Source organism: Gossypium hirsutum, chromosome A05 (genome assembly GCF_007990345.1).
Source record: "Gossypium hirsutum isolate 1008001.06 chromosome A05, Gossypium_hirsutum_v2.1, whole genome shotgun sequence".
Classification (NCBI taxonomy): Eukaryota; Viridiplantae; Streptophyta; class Magnoliopsida; order Malvales; family Malvaceae; genus Gossypium; species Gossypium hirsutum.
The window spans coordinates 3,031,448-3,054,679 of NC_053428.1; the positions used below are offsets into that span (position 1 = coordinate 3,031,448).

The 23,232-nt window shown below is 31.0% G+C and overlaps 2 protein-coding genes across 2 annotated transcripts; both read right to left on the bottom strand.

The window, feature by feature from the left end:
* Nucleotides 1–4,812: 4,812 nt before the first annotated feature.
* Nucleotides 4,813–6,625, bottom strand: LOC107937710 (GATA transcription factor 21). Its single transcript, XM_016870665.2, has 3 exons — nt 6,052–6,625; nt 5,605–5,931; nt 4,813–5,460 (listed from the first exon to the last, which is right to left on the bottom strand). The coding sequence occupies exons 1-3, from the start codon at nt 6,301–6,303 to the stop codon at nt 5,122–5,124; spliced, it is 918 nt and encodes a 305-aa protein (XP_016726154.2). The 5' UTR covers nt 6,304–6,625; the 3' UTR covers nt 4,813–5,121.
* A 10,068-nt stretch (nt 6,626–16,693) lies between these two features.
* On the bottom strand, nt 16,694–20,896 carry LOC107937735 (probable polyamine oxidase 5). Its single transcript, XM_016870695.2, has 2 exons — nt 20,672–20,896; nt 16,694–18,615 (listed from the first exon to the last, which is right to left on the bottom strand). Exon 2 carries the CDS (start codon nt 18,596–18,598, stop codon nt 16,916–16,918), a length of 1,683 nt encoding a protein of 560 aa, XP_016726184.1. The 5' UTR covers nt 18,599–18,615; nt 20,672–20,896; the 3' UTR covers nt 16,694–16,915.
* Between the last annotated feature and the right edge of the window lie 2,336 nt (nt 20,897–23,232).

Below are 23,232 nucleotides of genomic sequence, written 5' to 3' on the forward strand. Positions count from 1 at the left end.
TAAATGTATATATATTCACCTTCGGTGATATCAAACCATACATATGTATTCACTTTTGATTATACCAAACTATACATATATAATTATGTACTTCCATTGAATTCATGAATTACATTATAATTAAATTCAATCAACTCAATTGCTTAAAACTTACCTCGATTATCGACGGATTAAGTTTCTCGGCTATTCAATTAATTTCGCTTTTCTCTTATCCGCTTCCGATCTCCTCGTTTCTTGATCTAATTAAAATTTCAATTTCAACTCATTCAATTTAATTTATAAACAAATCAATTCTTAATGCATAATTAATAAGTTTACTTATTCGCTCCTCATGGTATTCAACATTTGCTAAATAGTCCAAAGTATTTAATAATTAAAATACATCAATTCTTTATTTCAATGTACCATAATCGAATGCTCCATATGCCTATATGAATCCTTACATATCTTCATTTCGCAATTAACTTCCCATTTAACAATTTATTTCATTTTCATACCATAAACACAAAATCACCTAACATCTAAATTTAAACCTCAATAATCAAACACCAACTCTTATTTTCTAACACATTCAACAAAGAACTAAAGCATTTCTTCATATCAACCTCATGACCGAACATTCAATGTTCAACAATTAGGAAAATAAATTCATGGGTTATGATCAAAAGACAACTAACATCTCAAAAATGCAACCAATTTCAAATTAAAGCTAAACACATACCTAAATTTTGAATCAAGGAAGGCCGAATGTCTTGTTTCTTTTCTATTTTCTTCTTCTTTTTATTTCGACAAGAACAAGGCAAGTGGTTTTATTTTATTCCTTTTCTTTTATTTTTATTACTTTCATTTCATATAATATAATAATACTAATAGGGTAAAATGCATATATTCATTATATAAAACTAATAACAATAACAAGTGCCGTCCACTACACTTGGAAATGGCAAAATTTCCTATGAAATCCCTCCACTAATAATAGTCCTCATAATTTGGTTATCACCAAATAACTCATTAAGTTTTAATATTATGCATTTAGACCCTATTCAATAAATCGGCATTCAAATGATGCAAATTTTAAAATAAAATTTCACGCCAAACAAATTCATGCATTCAAAACATAGATAAATAATAAATAAATAATAACTTTTTTTACTCGGATTCGTGGTCCCGAAACCACCGTTCCGACTAGGGTAAAAATCGGGCTGTCACACTTAGTAAGTTCACATGTAAAATAATAAGCATTAGCAATCAATTTAGCTTACTACTATGCTGTCATAATTTGCTTAAATAATGTTTAGTTCTTACTTTCCCATCTTACTCATCAGTAACCTTACCAAAGGTTCAGAATACAAAAGGCACCTTACTTAATAGCTTATTTACATACCTGCAACATCTCACTTAACACATGAGTACTCTTTCATAATATAGGCATATTACCAATCGTGTCATAAAGTGTCACAAGCATAACTAAAAACTCATCACTTACTTAATACTTGATAATCTCAATTACTTACAATATCAATATTAAATAAGCCTTAAATGCATACCTGTACTCTTTCTTCATGTTCTCACCTTGTCGTTTCTTTGACTTACTCTTTGGATTACTCGGGAACCTTTTCCTTTTTGAACTTTCCAATGTCATGTCTTGACATGGTCTTACGTGGTATCCTTGCCTTATGAACTCACCAATGCCATGCCTTGGCATGGTCTTACATGGGACCTTCGCCTTATAGTAACTCCTCAATGCCATGTCTTGACATGGTCTTACATGGTATCCTTGTCTTAGTGCCAATGCCACATCTTGATGTGGTCTTACATGGAGTCCTTAATCAATGCTGATGCCATGTCTTGACATGGTCTTACACGGGATCCTTGCCTTACCAATGCCATGTCTTGACATGGTCTTATATGGTATCCTTAACCGTCAATTCCTCCTTAAATGCCATGTTATGAACATGGACTTTTTCGTCAATTCTTCCTTAATTGCCATGGTACAACCATGGACTTTGAGATATCAATGCCTTGTCAAGTCATAGCTGAAACATACTTGCTCAAATTCTCAAGGTTAGTCGCATAACTCAATAATAACAATACTAATAACAATAATTGCATAATAATAAAATGCTACTCAACTTACATACTTACATTCTCAATCTCATCATATCATCAACTTAACTTATTCTCATCAAACTATGCTAGTCAATACTTTCTTTTTATCATACAGAGCCATAATACAAAATATGGTCTTACATATAAATTATGCAAGTTCTCTTTCCAATATCGAATTATTATCGAACATTAATCATTATTTCTGAAACTCAATACTAAAGTATTTATGGCCAAAATATCAATTTATCATTCAAATATGCATAACTAAATGCTTATTAAACATATGAACTTACCTTGATACCATAACAACCATTTTACCAACTTTTCCGATTTTCGATTTTCGATTTTCGATTTTTCTCTCGTTCTAGGTCCAAATCTCACTTTTCGGGATCTAAATCATATTTCACTTATTTAATTAATGTACTATTCAAAACATTCCCTAACTCAAACTTTGGAAAAATTACAATTTTGCCCCTAAACCTTTACAGAATTACGATTTTGCCCCTAGGCTCCGAAATTAAAATTTATCCATTTTTACTATGTTTTATGACACGCTAAACATTTTTTCCTTTTATAGAAACATCAAATTTCCACTCTATCATGTACTTATGAACATCAGGTATTTTTATCGATTATGTCATTTTACTCGTTTTCACTTAAAATCGCTTAGCAAAAGTTGTTTTACATAATTTCAAGCTTCATATTCTACCATAAAACATCAAAATAAACACATTTAACCTATGGGTATTTTTCCAAATATGAACCCCTAGCAAGAATTATTGCTAGAATAAACTAAGTCAAGTTACCGGGACTCCAAAAACATAAAGAACATTAAAAATAAGGCTAGAACGGACTTACTATTAAGCTTGGAAAGCTTGGAAACCCTAACCATGGCTTCCCCCATGCTATATTCAGCCTCCATGAAGAAGATGGACCAATTTTGGCTTTATTTTCCCTTTTTAATTCTTTTAATTACTAAATGACCAAAATGCCCTTAAAGGCTTTTCTTTCAAATTTGTCCTATTCTTTCCCATTTTTGTCCAAACTTAAATATAATGGTCTAATTACTAAATAATGACCTCCACTTTAAGAACCCATTTTAATTAAATCTCCTTTATTATCTAGAACACACATTTTGCTAATTTTACAATTTAGTTCTAATTATCAAATTAGACACTTATACATAAAATTTCTTCACGAAATTTTCACACAATTATTCAATCAATGAATAAACCTTAAAACTTAATCGGAATAAATTTTTTTGACCTCGGATTCGTGGTTTCGCAACCATTATTCGATTTAGGCCTTATTTCGGGATGTTACAGAACTAGTCACTACTAAAAAAAAGTTTAAATATAGTTACTTGAACCTTAACTTAATTTACAACATTATAATTGCAACAACGAGAAAGACATGAGTTTGAATACGTATAAACATCTTTTTATTTCATTTTAAAAATTGAGAAGGAATTATGAGTAGAATTAAATATTGTATAAAGAGAGTTAAAATCTAAATTCACCCTGAAATTTATTGTGTATAATAAACCTCAAATTCAAACATATAAAACAAATAAATTATACAATGTCTTCTTTTTATAAGATGAATGCAAATATAATTATATATAAAATTTATTTTAAATAATTCTAAATAAAAACACATGTTGCGAAATTTAAGTTTATTTATGATTGACTGAATAGTGAAATTTAAACCTAAATACTCACACTTAAAATTTCAATTTTAATAACAAAATCAAAACCTTATTAACTGAATAATTGTTTTTTAGGGAATTAGCTGAATAATGTTGAATAATCTACTTTTGGTTATTAGCTAAATAATGTTGAATATTAATTAATTAGATGACTAAACTTGTAACTTGTAAGCAGAAATTATATAAGATACAAATATATAAAAAAACTTTAATCTTATTATAGGAGACTAATCTTAATTTCATGATTTTTACTTTCTAACAAATTTGTTGTCATTACATTCGCTTCCTATTACCAAAAAAAACAAATCTTAGGTGATGGACATTGAAACAACTTAAGTAGCTACTACTTACAAGAGTGTCCTACAAATTAATATTTTTTAAATCTTGTAATAAAATCTTTGTCCTTTGCTACTGTTATATATATCCCCATAAGTTTTTTAATATCACAACTAAAGTTATACCAGTTGCGGAATATTTATCAAATATATTTCATATAAAAGCATATCAACAATCAAAATCTACCATCTTGGGGACAAATGCAGTCATTTATTATTGTTGTCGTGGTACTACACTTACAAGCTATCTATGAAATGATACTATTTGTAATCAGACATGAATAAAAGACACTGTCAAAGACAAAATTACATTCTTCTAGGCGACTTTCAGAAAAAAAAAAAAGGAAAAAGAAAGAGAAAGCTGTAAACCCTAGCTACCCTTTGATTCATCACCATCATAAAATTTAAAAACCAACAGTTGCTAATTACTTCTACTGAAAACCCTAGGATTTTAAAATGCTGAAATACCCACTGAAAATGAAAAAGTAATTTCATATGTTATGACGTATAAAACATGATAGATTCAAATACAAAGAAAAGAAAATGTCAGCGGTGAAACACTGTTGTTCACGTGACTCCAATAGGCGGCGTTTTCAAACAAAATACCATTAATAATATTAATAAACCCTAATCCATATATGAGAAAATGAACAAGAGACAAATCAAAGCATAGAATTTTATTAAGTTCACGACATAATATATATAGAATAAGACGTAGAAGAACAAGAGCTCCATAATTATGGTTACCAACCTGTTCAAATTCACCTGATAATCAAAGCTCTAAAGTTCTACATGCATTTTGCATTTCAAATCTCTTTTTCTTTATTTTAACAAATTACTTTTTCTTCACACTCAATGACAATTCTAGTTTCAAACGTTTATGACCTTAGTTAGCTACTACACTCCCAACACTAATTATTTAAACCTAGAAAACAACAATATATAAGGCTAAGGTGGTGGGGAGAATTTTCAACCATGAACAAGACCATACGATAAGGCCATGAGTAGGATCGCGGCTTCTTTCTCGTCCTGAGGAAAAACTCCATGAAAAGCTGAATTCTTGCTCAATATTATCCTTAAATCTTCGAAACACAGCTTCTTTCTACTTTGAGATTGAGAATTATGTTTGCATTTTTTGTTCTTCAAATGTGGAACACCATTGTTGCTTGATCTCTTCGCCTTAAGTTGAACCTCACTTCTCATACTTGGCGGTGTCTCAGCTGCAACAACGCTGCTTGCCGCCGCCGCCGCCACCGCTGCAGCCCTTCTTGCTTTTCTTTGACGAATTCCACAGGCGTTGCAAAGGGACTGCAGCCAGATAGACCAAAGTAAAAAAGATCAATGAAATATCTTTAAAAGAAATTGAGTGGCAATTGCCTTTATGCTCTTTACGTTTGACTTTAGGGCAAGGGTTTGGATTAAAAAGAAGAAGAAGACTGGAAATTTAAGTACCTTGGGGCCCCGGGGTCCACTCCTCCAGAGAGGAGTCTTAGTAGTGTTGCAATCAGCACAAACCCTAATTGTGCTGTTGTTGTTGTCTGGAGAAGATGATGGTTGTTTCTGCTCCTGGTGATCTTCGGATTTCGGTGTAGGGCTATTTGATAAATCGGTGTGATCGGAGCTCATCATCTTCCTCATCATCCTCATCTTTGAAGGCATCCACTTAGCAGAATCATGACTTTGATGATGAGTTTCAACCCTTTCTTCCTTTTTCCATATAGATAACCTGAGCTCACAGTCACTCCTCAATGGTCCATCTTGTGGAATATGTATTTTTTCCTGTATATCATATACATATATATATGCAAGTAATCAATAATTATTTCCCCTAAAAAGTCACTCAAAGAAAACCCTAGGTTATAAAAGAAAGATAACATGAAGTGGTGATTATATATATACCTGATCTTGTTGATCATCATGGAACTGCTGGGGTAGGCTCTGATAGAAAGCTGCTTGCTGGTGTTGAACAGTTGGGCTGAAGGAAAAAGGACAAGTAAGTGAAGTAGAAGGCGACGAAGAAGAAGATGATGAAGAAGAAGAAGAAGAAGGTTGAGATATTAAGTTGAAAAGCTGGTGGTGTTGGTGTTGATCATCTTCGTTTAGGTCAATAGGAAAAGGATAAATAGATGAATAACAATTACTAGAAGTCATGGGGAAAGATGGAGCAATCGAAGCGACGGTGTTGGCTTCGTCCACTAAAGGTGGAGGATCTATGTTTTAGATAATAAGGAAGGAAGAGATCGGATCGGTGATGAATGATAGAGATTAATAATAATATTATTAATCATTAAAAAAAATAAAAAGAGGCAAAAGAGGGCCTACACCATCGAGTGGTAATTCACTTATAAAGGGGAAATAAGAGGTTCACGTGCCTTCATATACAATATGATACCCAAATGAACAAGTTAAAAAGGGTACAAAGCAAAATGTGAAGTCTTGATCTTGAATGCTATGCAATTGTAATGCTCCATCTTATTCAAAAAGAAAAGGAACCCTATCTGCAGATTTAACCCCACTTGTAATAATTCCAAAACCAAAAGATAGACTTGATTTCATTGTAGCCACACATATTAATCATACACTTATCGAAATTTCTCATCTCCACACACTTGTCTTTTTTTCAAAGTTAAGTACCACTTATAATTTATGATTGAAATTAATCTGGTGATTTAAGCACCAAATTTTATTAGCTTCAACATGTCAACTTGATGAAATTATCAAACCGCAGATTTATAGACTGATTTGCTTCACTTTACCATTTATATATAGTTTCTTACAAGAAAAGAAAGAAAACAGCATCAAGAGCTAGCTAATAAGAAGACAGATAATTTTTTTTTTCTTCTCTGTTCATAATAAGAAGCAGACAGATAGTCAATCAGCATGTATCCTCATACATATAAATATATACAGAATGTATATATTTCTAATTAGGGTAATAGGTATATACAAAGTATATCTCGTTCTCATACATATATGTATGTCACCTCCTTAGTCTTGCCAAAAAACATTGAATGCTTTAACCAGGCAAGAGACAAATGCAGCACCCCACATCTTTACCATCATGCTACATGCATTCACACACACACATATATATATATTTCTTTTACTATACTTACTGGCTGCCTCATGTTTTTATCGTTGCATATAGCAAAGAACCGTTAAGATATCCGTAGTTGGGTAGATATTATTTTAGAGGACAAAAAAGAGAAAAAGCATATATATAATATAAGTAAATTTTAAGATTTTTTATATACAGTAATATTTCGCCAAAATATATATATAGTAATATTTTATCTGGTGAATTAAAAAGGGAATTTTTAAGGTCATAGTCCGTAAACTTATGGACTGTCCTCAACCATGGGTTTAGAGTTCTTGTGATTATCATTTATGATTTTAGAGTTTAAAATTTTAATACTTTAGAGTTTTAGAACGTTATAAGCGTATTAAATTATTTATTAAATATCTTAAATTTAAAATAATAATTACAATTATTATAATAATCTGACGGCTGACATTTGTCTGTAACTATACAACTGTGAGTTAAGTCTCACCTAATTAAAAATGAAAACTAAAGAATACAGATGTCAGCTAGAATGTATATATATAGAAAAACAAACAAAACGATTACAACCAACTAAATTAAATTAAAATGAATTTCTGCAAACAACTGCAATTTTTATTCCCTATCAAATTTTATTTTGGTTATTCGGTCCATTTTTCTGTTTTCTTCTCTAAAAATATGTTTTAACGTTTTAATTTTAACTAAATCAAATTATAAGAAATTTCTGCAAACAATTGCAATCCTTCTTCCCTGTCAAAAGTCATTTTGGTTTTGTTTTCTTTTCTAGAGACATGTTCTAGTATTTAATTCTCCACATTCTTCAACTATATTTAATACAATATTTTAATTTCTGTAAATTATATATTAATTGACTTTAAACAACGTTTTAATTTTTATTCCTTTCATAAATTAGATTTTTCATGTTTGAAAATTTTAACAACTCTGTTTGGAAGTGCTTTCACATCGCTGAATTTACACTAACAAAATGCTACTATTCACTGTGTGGGTAGGCTGATAATAAAAAATTCTGAACGTATACCATTGGCCATGAAAAAGGAGGAGGTGAAAAAAATAATTGAAAAGGCTGAGCCAGGAAAGGAACAACACAAACGAAAAAGATGGCTGCTAAAAAGCTACATGCACGAGACACGGATTAGCTATCCTTACTCTCCATTATTCAAGATTTTGAGTTTTTTTTAATGTAAATGTAGGTTACTCTATGGATAGGATTAATTTAATTTTTCTAAGAATTAAATTCAAAAAAAAATTTACAGAATAAATATTTTTAAAATTTTAATGATTGTGTAAATGAAATCTTTTGTTTAGAATTGAATTGCAATTGGAAAAAAATCATTTTCAAGATATTTTTTATGTAATAAATGTTAACCATGTTATAGTTTGAACTTATTTGATTCTTTTTAATAGTATATGGACTAAATTGTTCCATTTAATGATAGACAGACTAATTTGATCCAATCTCTATAATACAGAGACCTCTCAAATACTTCAACTGCTTTTTAATTGGTATATGAAATTAACCCTTTTATGAAAATTGAAATTTTAATCTTTTTACTTTAATTTATCAAAATTTAACCACCGTGTGCATGTTATGATAATTAAGAAGTTTGTCCAATTGTTTTTGAGGTAAATGAATTAAATGTTGGTTTTTGCTAATTTTTTGTATATAAATTGTTGAACAACTTCAAGTCAACAATTTTTTTTTTGGTATAACCGGGCGGGGTGGTATTCAGGTAAAGCCCTCTTATCAATGATAACTCTAAAATTCAAACAACATCGAAATACTTAAGGAAGGAAGTTCATTGCTATTTATTCCAACCATTTGTAGATTCAATCCAACAATTCAATAGTAATGTTTCAGAGTGTCGTTTGATTGGAATAAGTCTTAAAACTATAAATGAATTTTTGTTTAATGTGTAATTTTATACATGAAACTTGGATTTACTCCAATTCTTACAAAATATTAACATAATTATCGGTGTAGCATCATATTATGTTTATATATTGTATATACAAATAATTAAATTTATCTAATATAAAAATAAATTGATATATTTGTTATTTTTAAATATATATGACTGAATTAAAATTAACATTTCATTTATACATGTAAACCACAGTAAAATAATTTTATATATAATTACTCTAAATTAAATTTTATACATTAAATCTTACCTTAGATTAAAATTTATTTACAATTTTAAGATTTACTGACTTTCCATGAATTAAATGACGGTCCATGAATAAAGTTGACAATGATTTTTTTCGGTGATCTATCTCATCCTTAATAGTTGTCAAATCAATCTAAGCAAATCACATATATAAAAATAATGACTGTGCAATAAAATTTTAAATTATATATAAAAATTAATTGGAATGATATGTAATTTTAAATTTTATATTAAAATATAATAATATATTTATAATTAAAATTAATTAAATTAAAATACTTAACTCAATCATAATATAATAAGAAGCCTGTAATAAAGGCATTTATTAGTTAAATTAAAATATATTTATAATTAAAATTAATTAAATTAAAATACTTAACTCAATCATAATATAATAAGAAGCCTGTAATAAAGGCATTTATTAGTCTCTCTCGTGTGGATAATAACATTTTGTCGAGTAATCTTTATTTTTCATTAGCAAATAAGACCTTTCTTTTTTATGTTTTGAAGTGCAGCAAATAAGAAAAGTTGATGAATAAATTTTGCTCTTCAACTTGGAGCCTTGTTGTAATTGGATCCGCGTGGTGGGATAGTTCATTTTTATGTTGAGGATTGGAGCAGAGGTAAACCAAGTCCTGGGGTGTCTGGGAGAAATGATAGCATTGCTCTCAAGGTAAACCAATTTAATTTTTTCTTGCTTTGATAATATTATTAATTATTCCGTTGTTGCGTTATTAATTACTAGTAGACAGTGTTTTTCTATGATGAGGAAGGAGGCTACGTAGGCGGGTGGGATAATCAATCTCATAAGATTTGGTTGGAGGTGAAGGATGGAGACTCGATGAAAAATTATATAAGATGAGGATGAATTGGTGTCAGTTTAAGGGAAGGTATGTCCAACCATGGGTTGTTGTCAATGATCGGCAAAGGGGCCATTGCCCCTTAAAGGCCTTCATGTCACTGTTCCTTAATGCCAAATTTAGGTCCCAGCGTCCTCATCCCCATCCCCTCTCATTTCTCTAGATAAGTAATGGTGCCACCGCCTGCTATTTTTTTCATCCCCAATTTTAATACCATTTTTATCTCTATATGTAACCGTTCTTTGTTTTTATTTTCGGTTAATATTATTTTTAAATTTTCATATTATTGGTACACTGTAAGCTTATCTATTGACGTATCTAAAATAAATATTTTCTTTAACTTATCTACCTCCATAAAAAATGGGGTTAGGGGCATTGGGTTACTAGAATTGGCCCATTTGATTTCACATTATCCAAGCTAGCTATTGGGCAACATTCATTAAAGTTTATTCTCTTTTATATTTCAACGTTTTCTTTCAAGTTTAAAATTACCTTTATTTTTTTAGTGTGGAATTTGCTGATAAAATTTTCAATATTTAATATAAGATAAATCTCTTCTGTTTAAAAGAATTAAATGGAGCTACTGTGCCATAAATAGCATGGTGGAATATATGCATGCATATGATGATAATATTTCTGTTACAATAGGGGCAAGAAGAACAGTTTAATTTATCTATAATTAGTCGGAAGCCATTGAAGAGATTGGGATAAATCCATAAAAAACTTGAGTGTTAGTGTGAGTAAACTCCGCCCGTAGTCACATCAGTGGGGAAATATCTTGAGGTACTTATGTTTATTTTTGATAGAAAATTAGCGTGGTGGGTCACATTGAGTAAGTGTAAAGAGGGGTAAACTAATCAAATAAATCTTGTTGATTTGATGGGTACAGATTAAAAAATGGAAAGAAAAGCTCGTCGCTGGTGATTGATAAGATAACCTATGCTATTATTGTTACTTGCCTTAACTACGTAATTAGCCCTTAAATTTGGGATCTCTTTTTAAATTACTACTTAATTTTTTTTCCTAAATAACATTTTGATGATTTTATGTGTCATTGATATGTTGAAGATATATAGCAAGTAAGAGATTACCACATGTGTCTTATATCATTATTTAAAAATTATGAAAATAAGATTTAAATTTATTTAAAACTAAAACACAAAAATAAAAATTTTCTATTTTTTACAGAAAATAAATTAAAATCAACTCATCATTATCTTCACCTCACCATTATATTTTTTAAAAAAAAAAGAGTAAAAAAACTCAACTTTTAACTACAAAACCCTTTTTTTTTCTTTTTTAATATCAAAGAAAAACAACTCATCATTATCTTCATCTCATCCTTGTCAAATCTTCATCCACATCTGCATCTCATCAACAATTAAGAATTGTCTAAACTAATATAATTAGTTTATCCCTCCACATACAATCAATTTCTTTTCTCGCATCAATTAAAATTTTAAACCTGTCCAACATTATGCATGAATTAGTACATAAATAATATTAAAAATTAAAAATTATTTCCCTATTTATGTATATTAATATTTTTTAAAAAAAAATCGATAAGTCTAAACAAGTAGACTGAAACAGATTAATATTGATACTGATACTTATATAATTACATTGGTTTGTATGATGGAAAACGAGAAATAACCTTGGATAGAGGCTAAGATTGTTTGCTTCCCAACCAGTATAAGTGACAAGAAATAAATAAGTAAATAAAAACTCAAAATATGAAATTTATGAAGGCATGCGACGGGTTTGATGTTTGGTGTTTCAAAAATGCATAGGTTATGGATGAGGGGTTATGGGAGATATTTGAAGGATACTTATAGATATTTCGAAAATTTAACAAGTTTGGGTTTTAATATATATGAAAAATGAATTTCATATTCATTACTAACAAGTGTATTGGTATTAAGAAATATTACTTTTCTAAATAATTTTTAAAATTTTAATTGGTAAACCCTACTTAAGAAAAAGATTAAAGAAACTTAATTTTAAAGTTTTCAGTTAATATTCTAAAATTTTAATTAGTTGATACTATAATGACAGAATTAGAAGAAAAGAATGTAATTGGCCTAAAATTAAAACCTTAATGTAGATAAAACTTGGCATGGTTTTCCACTTCATGTTAATGCTTTATTGTCATTAAGGGACATCAAATCTGATCATGCTGTACTTGGGAAAGTACTGGACAAATTAAGATTTAACAAATTTCTATTTTGGATTAAAACTTAAATCTGAAGATAGACAAGTTTGATTTGAATTACATCACTTTAGGATATGGTTTTAATAAATTTACGTCTTTGTGTGACATATGGACACATTGCATGTGTTTTTTTTTTCAATACATATAGATTTTATTTGTTACAAATACAAGATTTATTTATTTATTAAATTGATCTACAAAAGTTGACAAGCTCATATTCCGCTTATTTAAAACCGACTGTTATACTTCATGATTGGTGTGAATATTGAGCATCAAATCTTTTCATAAAAACAAATTAATTTTCATTTATGCACTATGAATATTAGTTTGCTCTTCAGTATATATAGGACTTTACTGTTTAGGCAAGGAGATCTTGCTACTATTCACACAAATCTATACACATCAAAACGAATCGTATATATATATATTTTAATTTCGAAATTAAATAAATTAGCTATTTAAAAGTTCAGTATAATTTAATTTTTGTTAATTTTAATAGAATAATTAATTATAACGTTAATGTATTCTGTCAATTGTAAATAATTTTGATTGATATAGTAATAAATTTAGCCTTTAATATCTACATATTTTGTCCTTTTGACCTTAATTCTAAAAAATTCAATAAATTAGAATCAAATTGACAAAATGTATAAATTTTTAAGACTAAATTTATCACTATATCAATAAAAATATTAATGTAGTGATTAATTGCTTTGATTTTTTAGAAAGACCAATTTCCTTAATTTCAAATTTGAGAGCATAGTAAAGGTTTCTTTTAATTCACCCTTGTCCAAACATAGTCTCTAAGATGTAGGGAATGGTGATGGTAAATAAATTGTGTTCTTTCTGTTAATTAGTGCGCATTCATCTGAAATGTTACGTGCAAAGTCACAATATATATAGTAGAGAGAGAGAAAAATGCACTGTCAATCTCACATTCTCACCATGGGGGGGGGGATTTTAAGTCCAATGGTAGTGTCATTGACTTTGAGCAAGTAAAAAATAAATAAATAAATAAAAGCAACCGTGATCAATGCTTGTTATCACAGAGGGTGTTTCCTTCTGAAAATTATTACCAGCAATGTCCCACACCGGCAAAAAATGGCTCTTCAAAATCATGGACATTTTGTTTTCTACCGGTTGTTACCTCACTGTTTTAAAATATTGCTGGACCCTATACACTCATTATAAAGACAAAACCCAACAATCAATCCAGTGGGGGGTATTGGAACACTTGTTAAGATCAGTGAAAACATAACTTAAAAATGGAACATTTCACACACTCTAAAACGAGTTGATTATCAGCTAACCCTAATGAATTCTTTTCTTTTTTTCTGTGAGCATGGCAACGAAGGACAGCCCTCCAAAGAAGCCTATAATCCCTATAAGTAGCTCTCTAGATTCCTTCTTCCCATAAATTTCTTGACATGTTGTCATTTGTTTTTTTTTTTTTAAGTTAAAAGCTTTGTGCTATGTTATCATCACAAGGAGACCTTTATAAAGTGAAAATTGTGTTTGAGATGCCAACATGATAACTTACTTAATTCAGACAAATATCCAACTTGGAGGATCATTGGGTCTCTTAAGGATAGAAAAGTTTATCATTTGAGAAGGAATAAAGTACACAGCTCCCTCCTTTTTTGTGTCATTATAATATAAGATTTTCCAAGTAATAAACAGGATTCCATTTGATTAAAAAAAAGAAATAAAAAATTTGGCGACTCTTAATCCACAAGAAAGAAAAAAAAAAAAAGTTATATTGTCTTGAAGTGGACAATGATGAGTCCTGGAATTTCAAACATCAAAGTGATTCAATTCATCATTCAAACGGAATAACCAGAAAGTATTGAGACAATGTCTGGAATGAATCGTACGTACGGTTTTCCCAAGCTTATTCTGACTTGAAATTTTTCTGAAATTTTTTATCAGCCTGGGTATGTTAAAACCACAAGAAAAAAGGAAACTTTTTTTTTTTTTTACTTTGAACTTGTTTGAGGATATTATGGTCTGTCATGTCTGAAGATTACTTGTTAGAACGACAAAAGGAACAAGAAAGGAAGTTAAAATTGAATTGAGTTGTTGTTTAGCTATGTTAAAACTTACAAAGCTGGGATTGGTCACTGGTTAGTTAAAAATGATTGCTTTTTTGTTCAACCACGGTTCAATCTTTAGGCTCCACGTTTCATTTTGACAGTTTTCATTGAAATGATTGCTATGATCAATAATATCTTTAGTAGCTTTTCAAGAGAAACGGATATTGTCTATTTTTTAATGATTTTATGTCAATCATTATATTCTAAATTTAAATATTTTTATTTTTAATTAGATTTTAAAAAAATAGAATAAAATATAAATATCATTACTTTTTAATAGTATAATATCACATCAGTCATTTTATCTTAAATTTTAATTTTTTATTTAAATTTAATTTTTTTAAATAAAAAAATTGATATCACATAAAGTTATTTAAAAGTAATACAAATAACATAATATTACTGTTTTATATTATCCTTTTCCGACTTTTCAAATGAAGGAAAACTAATTTTTATATATTCTAAAATCTCGAGTACGAAACATGAAAATCCGAAAAGACAACCTCAAAAAAAAAGAAGCAACAAGTTAAATTAATTAATTAATCTTTAAATAATGGGTTTTTTTTCTCCATGAGAGGGCCGCAATCTAACAGTGAAAAAAAAAGTTGAAAGCATTGGATTCAAAGTGAGAGAAATATGAAACTTTAGTAATTGATAATTGCAAAGAATTGTGAAACTGGGGGAGGGGTGATCATGAGAATTATGAAGAAGAAAGGGGGGATGATAATGATGAGTAGGAAGCAAAAGAAGAGGGGGTCCTATTAAAGTAATTAGTATATTAGTAGGGAGATAGATGGGTTAAAATGGGGCAGTGGGTTTGGTGGGTGGGTTGGGAAATGGAGATTCTCATTTGTTTGTTTATGAACCAGACAAGGACTTGCTGACAGAGGAGGGGTCTGTGATATGCACAATGATCAAAGGGTGATTGAAGCCCACAAGAGGCAAAAAGAGACAGCAAGTGGGCCATTCCCAAGTTTTTTTATTTCTTTGGGCGAGAGAGAGAGAGAGAGAGCCTGGCAAAATCTCTCATAACCCACAATAATGGAGTCTCAATGAATAGTTTTACTGATTTGACTATACAGTGCTTGCTGTTTTTCTGGGTGCTCTCACTCAACTTAAAATATCAATCAACCCCAAAGCTAAAGAAGCCATCACTAGATTTGCTTTTGTTGTTGTTGTTTGTTTACAGATTTGGCTTCTTCAATTCAATTCTCCGTATAAATATAGATATAGGTGAAGTGCATCACAAGATGGAGGTCAAATAATTTGGGAGTGGTGGACCCAAGGGGCATCAACGGGACGGAGAAGAGAAGAGAAATAGCCCCAGACAGAAAAATCTGTGGTGTTTTTTAAGCTGATATTGTATGTCCATGGACTGTCATTTTCTATGTCTATGATACAAAGAGGGTGTAGGCCGTAGGCCGTAGGCCACTGGTGCTGTCTAGTTAGTGAGGCTGAGCTAACTGCCTTTGTGTATGTCTGCACTGTCACGTGTGCCTGGAGTTGGTACCATGAGATGAAACCCGAATGGAATAGGTTCCCCTCCCCCACCAATACCCCCAAACCTATGAGATGGCAATAAGCATCTCTTGATTCTGTCTGATTTTTTAGGATATTTTTTTTGGTAAGAAAATGGTGATGGACTTCAACTCAGATTCAGAACTGCGCTGTTTTGATGCATGAATGAAGCTGTCCTATTATTACTACATCAACAGCCAGGTCATTCATTGTCCCTTTCTGATCGCCATAACATCGCTCATATAGTGGTCATAATTATAATCCTGAATACAGCTTTATTTGATGGCATTAACCTTTGTTTGGATATTAATAACATAGAGAGAAAGGCAGAAAAGAAGCCTTATTTAAGAGAGATTCCTAGCTGAAAAGAGCCGGGTTTGGCGGATCCTGTCCAGTGACCAAAAGCCAAAGCAATCAGCTGAGAGGTGGGGATCCAAAGCTTTTTTTCTCTCTTTTGTTCTTTTAACTCCCAACTATCACACAACAACAATGCCAATCTTAAAATCGTTTTGCTTTGAGTATCAAAGCAAGATTATATATATATATATATATACACACACGAAAAGGAAATCCCTGGGGCACTCACAAAAACAAAGAGAAAACCTATAGAAAATTGAAAAGAAGCTTCTTTAATTCATGCCATACATCTAAAAATGTCCCCATCTATATCTTCCCATTAACCCCCCTCCCTTTTTTTTTTTTCTCTTTTGCTCTCATTCACTCTTCGCTTTACTTAAAAGAAAGAGAAAACAAAGATGGTTTTATATAGATAGAATATGAGAAGGATTTAGGAAAATAGAGTATTTCAAAAATAAATTAAATTGCTAAGTCTAAACCCCAACACAACGATAATGTTTGAGAAGCCTATTGGCTTCCCTAAGACCACTGAAATAAGCTCCATGGGTTGTAGAATAGTGGGTTCTGTGTGTAGCCTCCCCAGCAAACAATATTTGAAGTGGATGGTGGTCTGAGTCAGTGCTCCCAAGCTTTGGTAAGGGTTCAGCCATTGTGTCTAAATCAGCACCGCTTGATCCAACAGCCACGTAGCTGTAAGATCCCAAGAATAATGGATCACTGCCCCATTTGCTCTTCAAAACCTTACCAAATCTCACTCCATTGTCATCACAGCTCTCCACATTCCCATTGCAGAATTCAGGGGAATTATACTTGTCTTCCTTGTGGTGTTTTGATACTGGTAATAAACCAGATACTGTTGCTGAAACTCCATTTATAATCTCTTCATCGCTAAGTGTTTCAAGCTCAAGTGCTTCTTTACCTGCAAACCAGGATAGGAGGACGCTTGAATTGTTATAAATAGGAGACAGTGAAGCTGTCCTCCTCATCCACCCTGGGATCTTTTCATGCCTTAACTCGGATTCTGGGGGATGGAAAACAATTTGCAAGGAAGGGAACTTCTCTTTATCATTGGCGGGTCGATTACCATTTGGACTCCATTGAAGGAACAGCTTGTTAACAACTCCATATCCAAGTCTTGATATAGCCTCTGTCTTGAAAGTAGGAAGGGGAGGATTGAACATACCCGAATCTTGACCAGTTCCAGATTTTAAGACCCCTAATGAAACTGTGACTATCACATGATCTGCTAACATAGAAGATCCATCACAAAACTCAATCTTCACTGGTCTGGAATCATAGCCATTTGGAACTTGTATTGATTTATGACCCTCAGGTTGCCATTCGATTCTTGTGACTTTGCGGCCTAATTGGATTACGCCAGGAGGAAGAACAGATGCAAGATGTTCAATTATGCTCAAATAGCCTTTAGAAATGGTGATTTCTTCACCAGGAAACATACGGTACTCGCTTTCTGCCTCGTAATCTAGATTGAACAGATCACCGGCAGAAGTATAAGTTCTCTGGGTGTTTTCATGCATAGCAAAAACGGCTTCTTCAAGCAATTTTCTGCTCCATTTACCATATCCGTTCAGCTCCTCACGGTCCTTGCAAGAATCCCAGTAAGCACCAAGGCCTCGTCTAAGAAACGCACCGACACTCTGGTTACCAAAGCCACCATTGCTCGTACAATCTTTCAAGGCTGCTTTAGCTGCAAAATTGTAGTAACAAGCATCTCCTCCGCTGCCTGCACTGTATTCAGTCAGCTTCCCTTGAGCGAAATCCATCAGGTTTTTGAAAAGGGTGGATATGGGGTCAACGATGGAGGCATTTAGCTCGAACCCACCTTCAGCAATAGTCTTTGGCTCACCCGAGAACCCATCCATACACTCCCATGGCTTATCAGACTCAAGCGCATGGATTTCCCGAGCAATTTGATGTACCGGGCTGCCTCCTATACCATGGATCCAAGTAGCACCCATCTCAATTCTGTCACCACAAAACTCCGAAGTGTTGATTCTGCCACCAATTCTATCACCACCTTCAACAACAACAAGCTCAAACAAATGGTCGGAGCCAGTGGAAGTATAGAGCTTGTTAGCTGCAGTAAGACCAGCCATCCCAGCTCCAATTATCACAATTCTTGGCTTCTTTCCCATTGTAGTTTCCACCTCAACTAGCAGCAGAAAAGATACAAAAGGAAACAACAATTTGAACAAGATTTGGACAAAAGAAAGAACACAGAGTGTGAGGAGTGAAAGAGTGAAGAAGAACTGTGAGGTTATATTGAGTTACTGATAAGGAATTTATAAGGGAGCTTATACTGTATACTGTATAATGTATTAAAGTCAGTGACTTTTTCTTTTAGATTTTCTCACATTATTTAATTTGTCTAATAAAGACAGGGCTCTACTTTTTATTGAACTCTACATGCTACAAATATAGATTATACCTTAAATGACCACTCACTCTTCAAATCCTCTCCTAGTCTTCCTCAATCACACTACTGTTTATATCTCACTATTTTTCACCCCTTGACTCTGCCATAATTTCAAGAATATTAGCAGTAGCATTAATTACTCTACATTATAAAATGAATAATATATGGAAGAGAGAGAGAGAGGAGATATTATGGGAGTTGTTGGAAAGGACAATAAAAGGTTGACAGTGCCTTTCACCAACCTCACATGTAAACTAGGGTTGAGAACGGCCCACCAACTGAGCCTAGTTCTTAAGCCCATAATTTAGTAATCATACACATGAAATAACAATTTATAATCACCCTTTCCTTACCTTTTTTTCTCCTCATATTCGTTTCTTAATACGATATATAAAAAGATTTTGGTAGTACAAATATTTATTACATAATTGATCGTGAAATATTCGATTCTTACATGAGCTTCTTCTGCCCTTCATTTCTGTCTGCATCCCAAAAGTTATATATCATTGGAGAATGATTCTTTATTGTAAGATTTAGGTAAAGATTTTCACAAAAACTAACTTAAATGAAGGTATAATAGGAAGAAAAGCATTGCTTATTTGATAATATTGTTGGTCATTCAACCTTTGTTTTAATCATGATTATTGAATTGATTAATTAAAAATCAATAATTTAATTAGTTTAGCCATAAATCTTTAATGTAAAGAAAATATATTTATTTTTAATATTAATAAATAAAGTTGAGTGAATTTAAGATTCGAATCTCAATCATAATTTAATTTTTATGTTGTTGTCTTTGAATACAAGTATACATAGAATGGACAAGTGGGACATCGATTAATGTTTGGAATCATACGGCGGATTTATAACAAGAAAACATCAGAGATCACTTAAAACAGTGAAGAGGATTATTATGAACAGATAGATGTTCGAAGTGGTGCCAAAGGCAAAAAATGTGACATGCCTTGCCTTGGAGTTATCCACTGATTTGAAGCCCTAGCCTTTTCAACTTTTATCTACTAATAATCCATTTCTTAAAAGAAAACAGTAAATAAATCTTTCATGGAAAAATTAAAGATTTTTCGATTTAGATAGAATTTGAGCTCTCTTCTCTTATCTTGTCATTTCTAGCTCGATCCAAACTTACGTTGTTTAAAACAAAGTACTAATGTAATTTTAAAATGCTTTTTATTAAGATCACTTGACTTTGACGTCTTCATCCCCCATCACTTTACTTCCTTTTATTCCACTAATCAGTATTTTCTTTTAACTTAATTACCATTTTAATTACATTATAAGGTTTAATTGTATTATAAGCTAGCTTTTGGATGCAACATTGTAATTTAAGAAAGAGAGTTCAGATTTATACTTTAGAGATAACATTGTAAAGAGAAACAACTACGAACTTTGAAATTGTGAATCATGTTTGGGGTTTGTAATTCGGGATAATCAAGGGTTAGTCATGGGCAGTGGAGTGGTGGTAAACAACCATGCGGCGGATGCTTTCTTGGCGGAAGCCTTAGCATGTCTCCAAGCATTGAATTTTTCGATAGAAATGAGTTTTCCGGGAGGTGATAATGGAGGGGGATTCAAGAACAATCGTAGTAAAGATCCAAAAAGGGACCTGAGATAGATCTGAGATTGGGACCTATATTGAGGAAATTAAAATGAAGGCCCTAATTTTCAATTCTATTTTTTTAGCACACAAATCAAGAATCAAATGCAGTTGCTCATAAGCTTGTACAAATAGGTTTCAACTGTGAAAGCCCTCAATTTTGGGTAGAGAACGTACCTGGAGAAGCGACGGACCTGGTAGAACGAGACCGACGGTGGATGTTTGATTCTAGTTCGTTTGCAGCGACGTATTAATCTATCAAAAGAACGAAATTTTGTAGAAAGGCAATTGGTGCTAAATTTTGTTATCAGGAAAAACTGAATAGGTTTTATCTATTGTGTTTTGAATCACCTTTCTGTTTTGATCAAGGCTCTTCATTTAATTTTCTTGTCTTTAAGAGTTATAACAAGAAGCCTTGATATTTTACTCAAAAGAAAAAAAAATATGAAACTTGAAAAGATTAATCTTCATGAATATATAAAACAAACCTGAAGAAATTACAAAATTTCAATGTACACATGAATGGAACAATAATCAAAGTATATCCTTATTTGGATTAGAATAAATCTAGATATGAGCTATACATGGTGAGGTTTAAATCAAAATAAATTTTGAATTGAGATTCCATTAAATCAGGATCGTATCTGTATAAAATAAATAAAAAATCTAAGATGTACCAAATATGTAAAAATCTTGAAATCTTTTGAGGGTTTGATATATTATTTTTTGTTTTGAATTTGGCCCAAGAGATGGAATTTGGCATAGTCTAATGATGTGAGATAAAGGAACCATGAAATCTTTTAAGAGGCAGTGAAGATAAACACTTTGAAGACAGTTTAATTGCCATGATAAATATCTATATTATTATTTAAGTATTTGAGTATTTGACTAAGTTAATATTATTTATTAATCAAATCTCAACTTTATTTTATTTTAATTATATTTTGATAATTTTTAAAAAAATATATAATTATCATTTTAACCAAAATCATGTTATTTTTAAAAAATAAATTTATTACCTAAATAACCTAATAAAAAAATGATACGTTCATTCTCCCTAATCTCTCATACCTTAATTTTAAAAAAAAGAACAAAATTAAATTGATGTTAAACATGAAAGTGTGTGGAGGTGTGGCTCAAACTTTGATTAAAGGTGGTGCGGATGGATATCTTAAGTATCAAATCTATTCTAAAATGCAAATAAAATAAAAATGATGATTAAAAAGGAGTTATAATTATTGTTAACATACCAAATTGTATGAAATGAGGATGCATGAGGATCAAAACTCAAAAACTTATAAGGTTATATAAAAACGATAATTACAGGAGGGCATGCATCTTAGTTGTTGGAAAGAACATGCATCGCTGTCAAGGCTTAAAACAAAGACAAGTCAAAATTGGTTGAGTTCTCCAATACATCCACATCGTCTCTGGTGACCAAAACTATTTTTAAAAAAATGGACCCAAAATCGTATGGTGGGCATAGCTTCACGTGCATTTGAAGGTGAAATCCCCAAAAAAACCCAGTGGGAAGTTAAAACTTTAAAAAACCATAGAAAAATAAATGTAATTTACTTTTGCAAAGAGAGTCTTCTTTTTTTGATTTGATGGGTAAAAAGCATTACAAAATTATTATTTCCAAATGGGTTTTGCTTTTTCTTTGTGCGTCTCATTTACATCATCTCTTCACTTTTCTTTTTCCTTTTTTTATCAAATGTAAATTACGTTTAGATTTGAGAATTTTTATCAATTTGTTTGTCCGACCAATCATTAAATTGGGTCATTATTTCTTTCTTTTAATTAAGAAATGTGATTAGGGTTAAAAGTCTTGTAAGTTGAAGCTTGAGAGTCATCTTGAGCCACCAACTGTCCCTAGTCTTTCTTAACTGCTAATCCATACTTCATTTCAGCTTCTTAAGATGAGATTACTCCCTGTGTCCGAATATCATATATTTGGAGTTGTAGTAAAAATATCTCTTTTATTTGATATTGAATAATTTAGTTCTTTTTAATAAAATCAAAATAAAAATTCTAAAAATTGGTCAATGATACATAAGTTTAATTGATAAAATAACAAATTTAGCTTTCAATGTTTTCATATTTTATCAAATTGGTCATGATTCTAAAAAAATCACTTGTAATATATATAAATTTTAGCTTCAAATGTATATAAATAGATAGAATGTGAAGTTTTGAGAACTAAAATTTATTATTATATCAATATAAATAATGTCAATTTGATGAAAAATATTAATATTGTCTTTTAAAATGAATAGGAATCAAATTGTTTGGATTTATTTTGGAAGAGGGAGGAAGTTTACATAAAAATTAGCTTTTCAAAGAGAAAAGATATGTATATACAAACAAACTGTAATGTGATGGATGAAATACTAAATAATTTTCTTCATTTTAATTACCAAATGAAGTGTATTTCCAATTTTCCATCACTCTTCATTCAATTTTCAACCATCACCATCAACCATCACCTTTTTTTTCCTATTATTTTGAGTTGAGGTTTTACAACTCTCTCCAACAGATATTTGAAGATGAACCGTTTTCAATCCTCTTGCTATGCCCTCACCATAGAGTTGTAAGGTCCATATTATATGAAATTGAGTTATCATCCTACCAAATCCCCATTTCCATACTTCTGGGGTATTATTCTAGATCTAAATTAATTTTATATAATAATAAAAAATTAAGTAAAATGAAAAGACACTTGGTTAATAGTTTTTTCC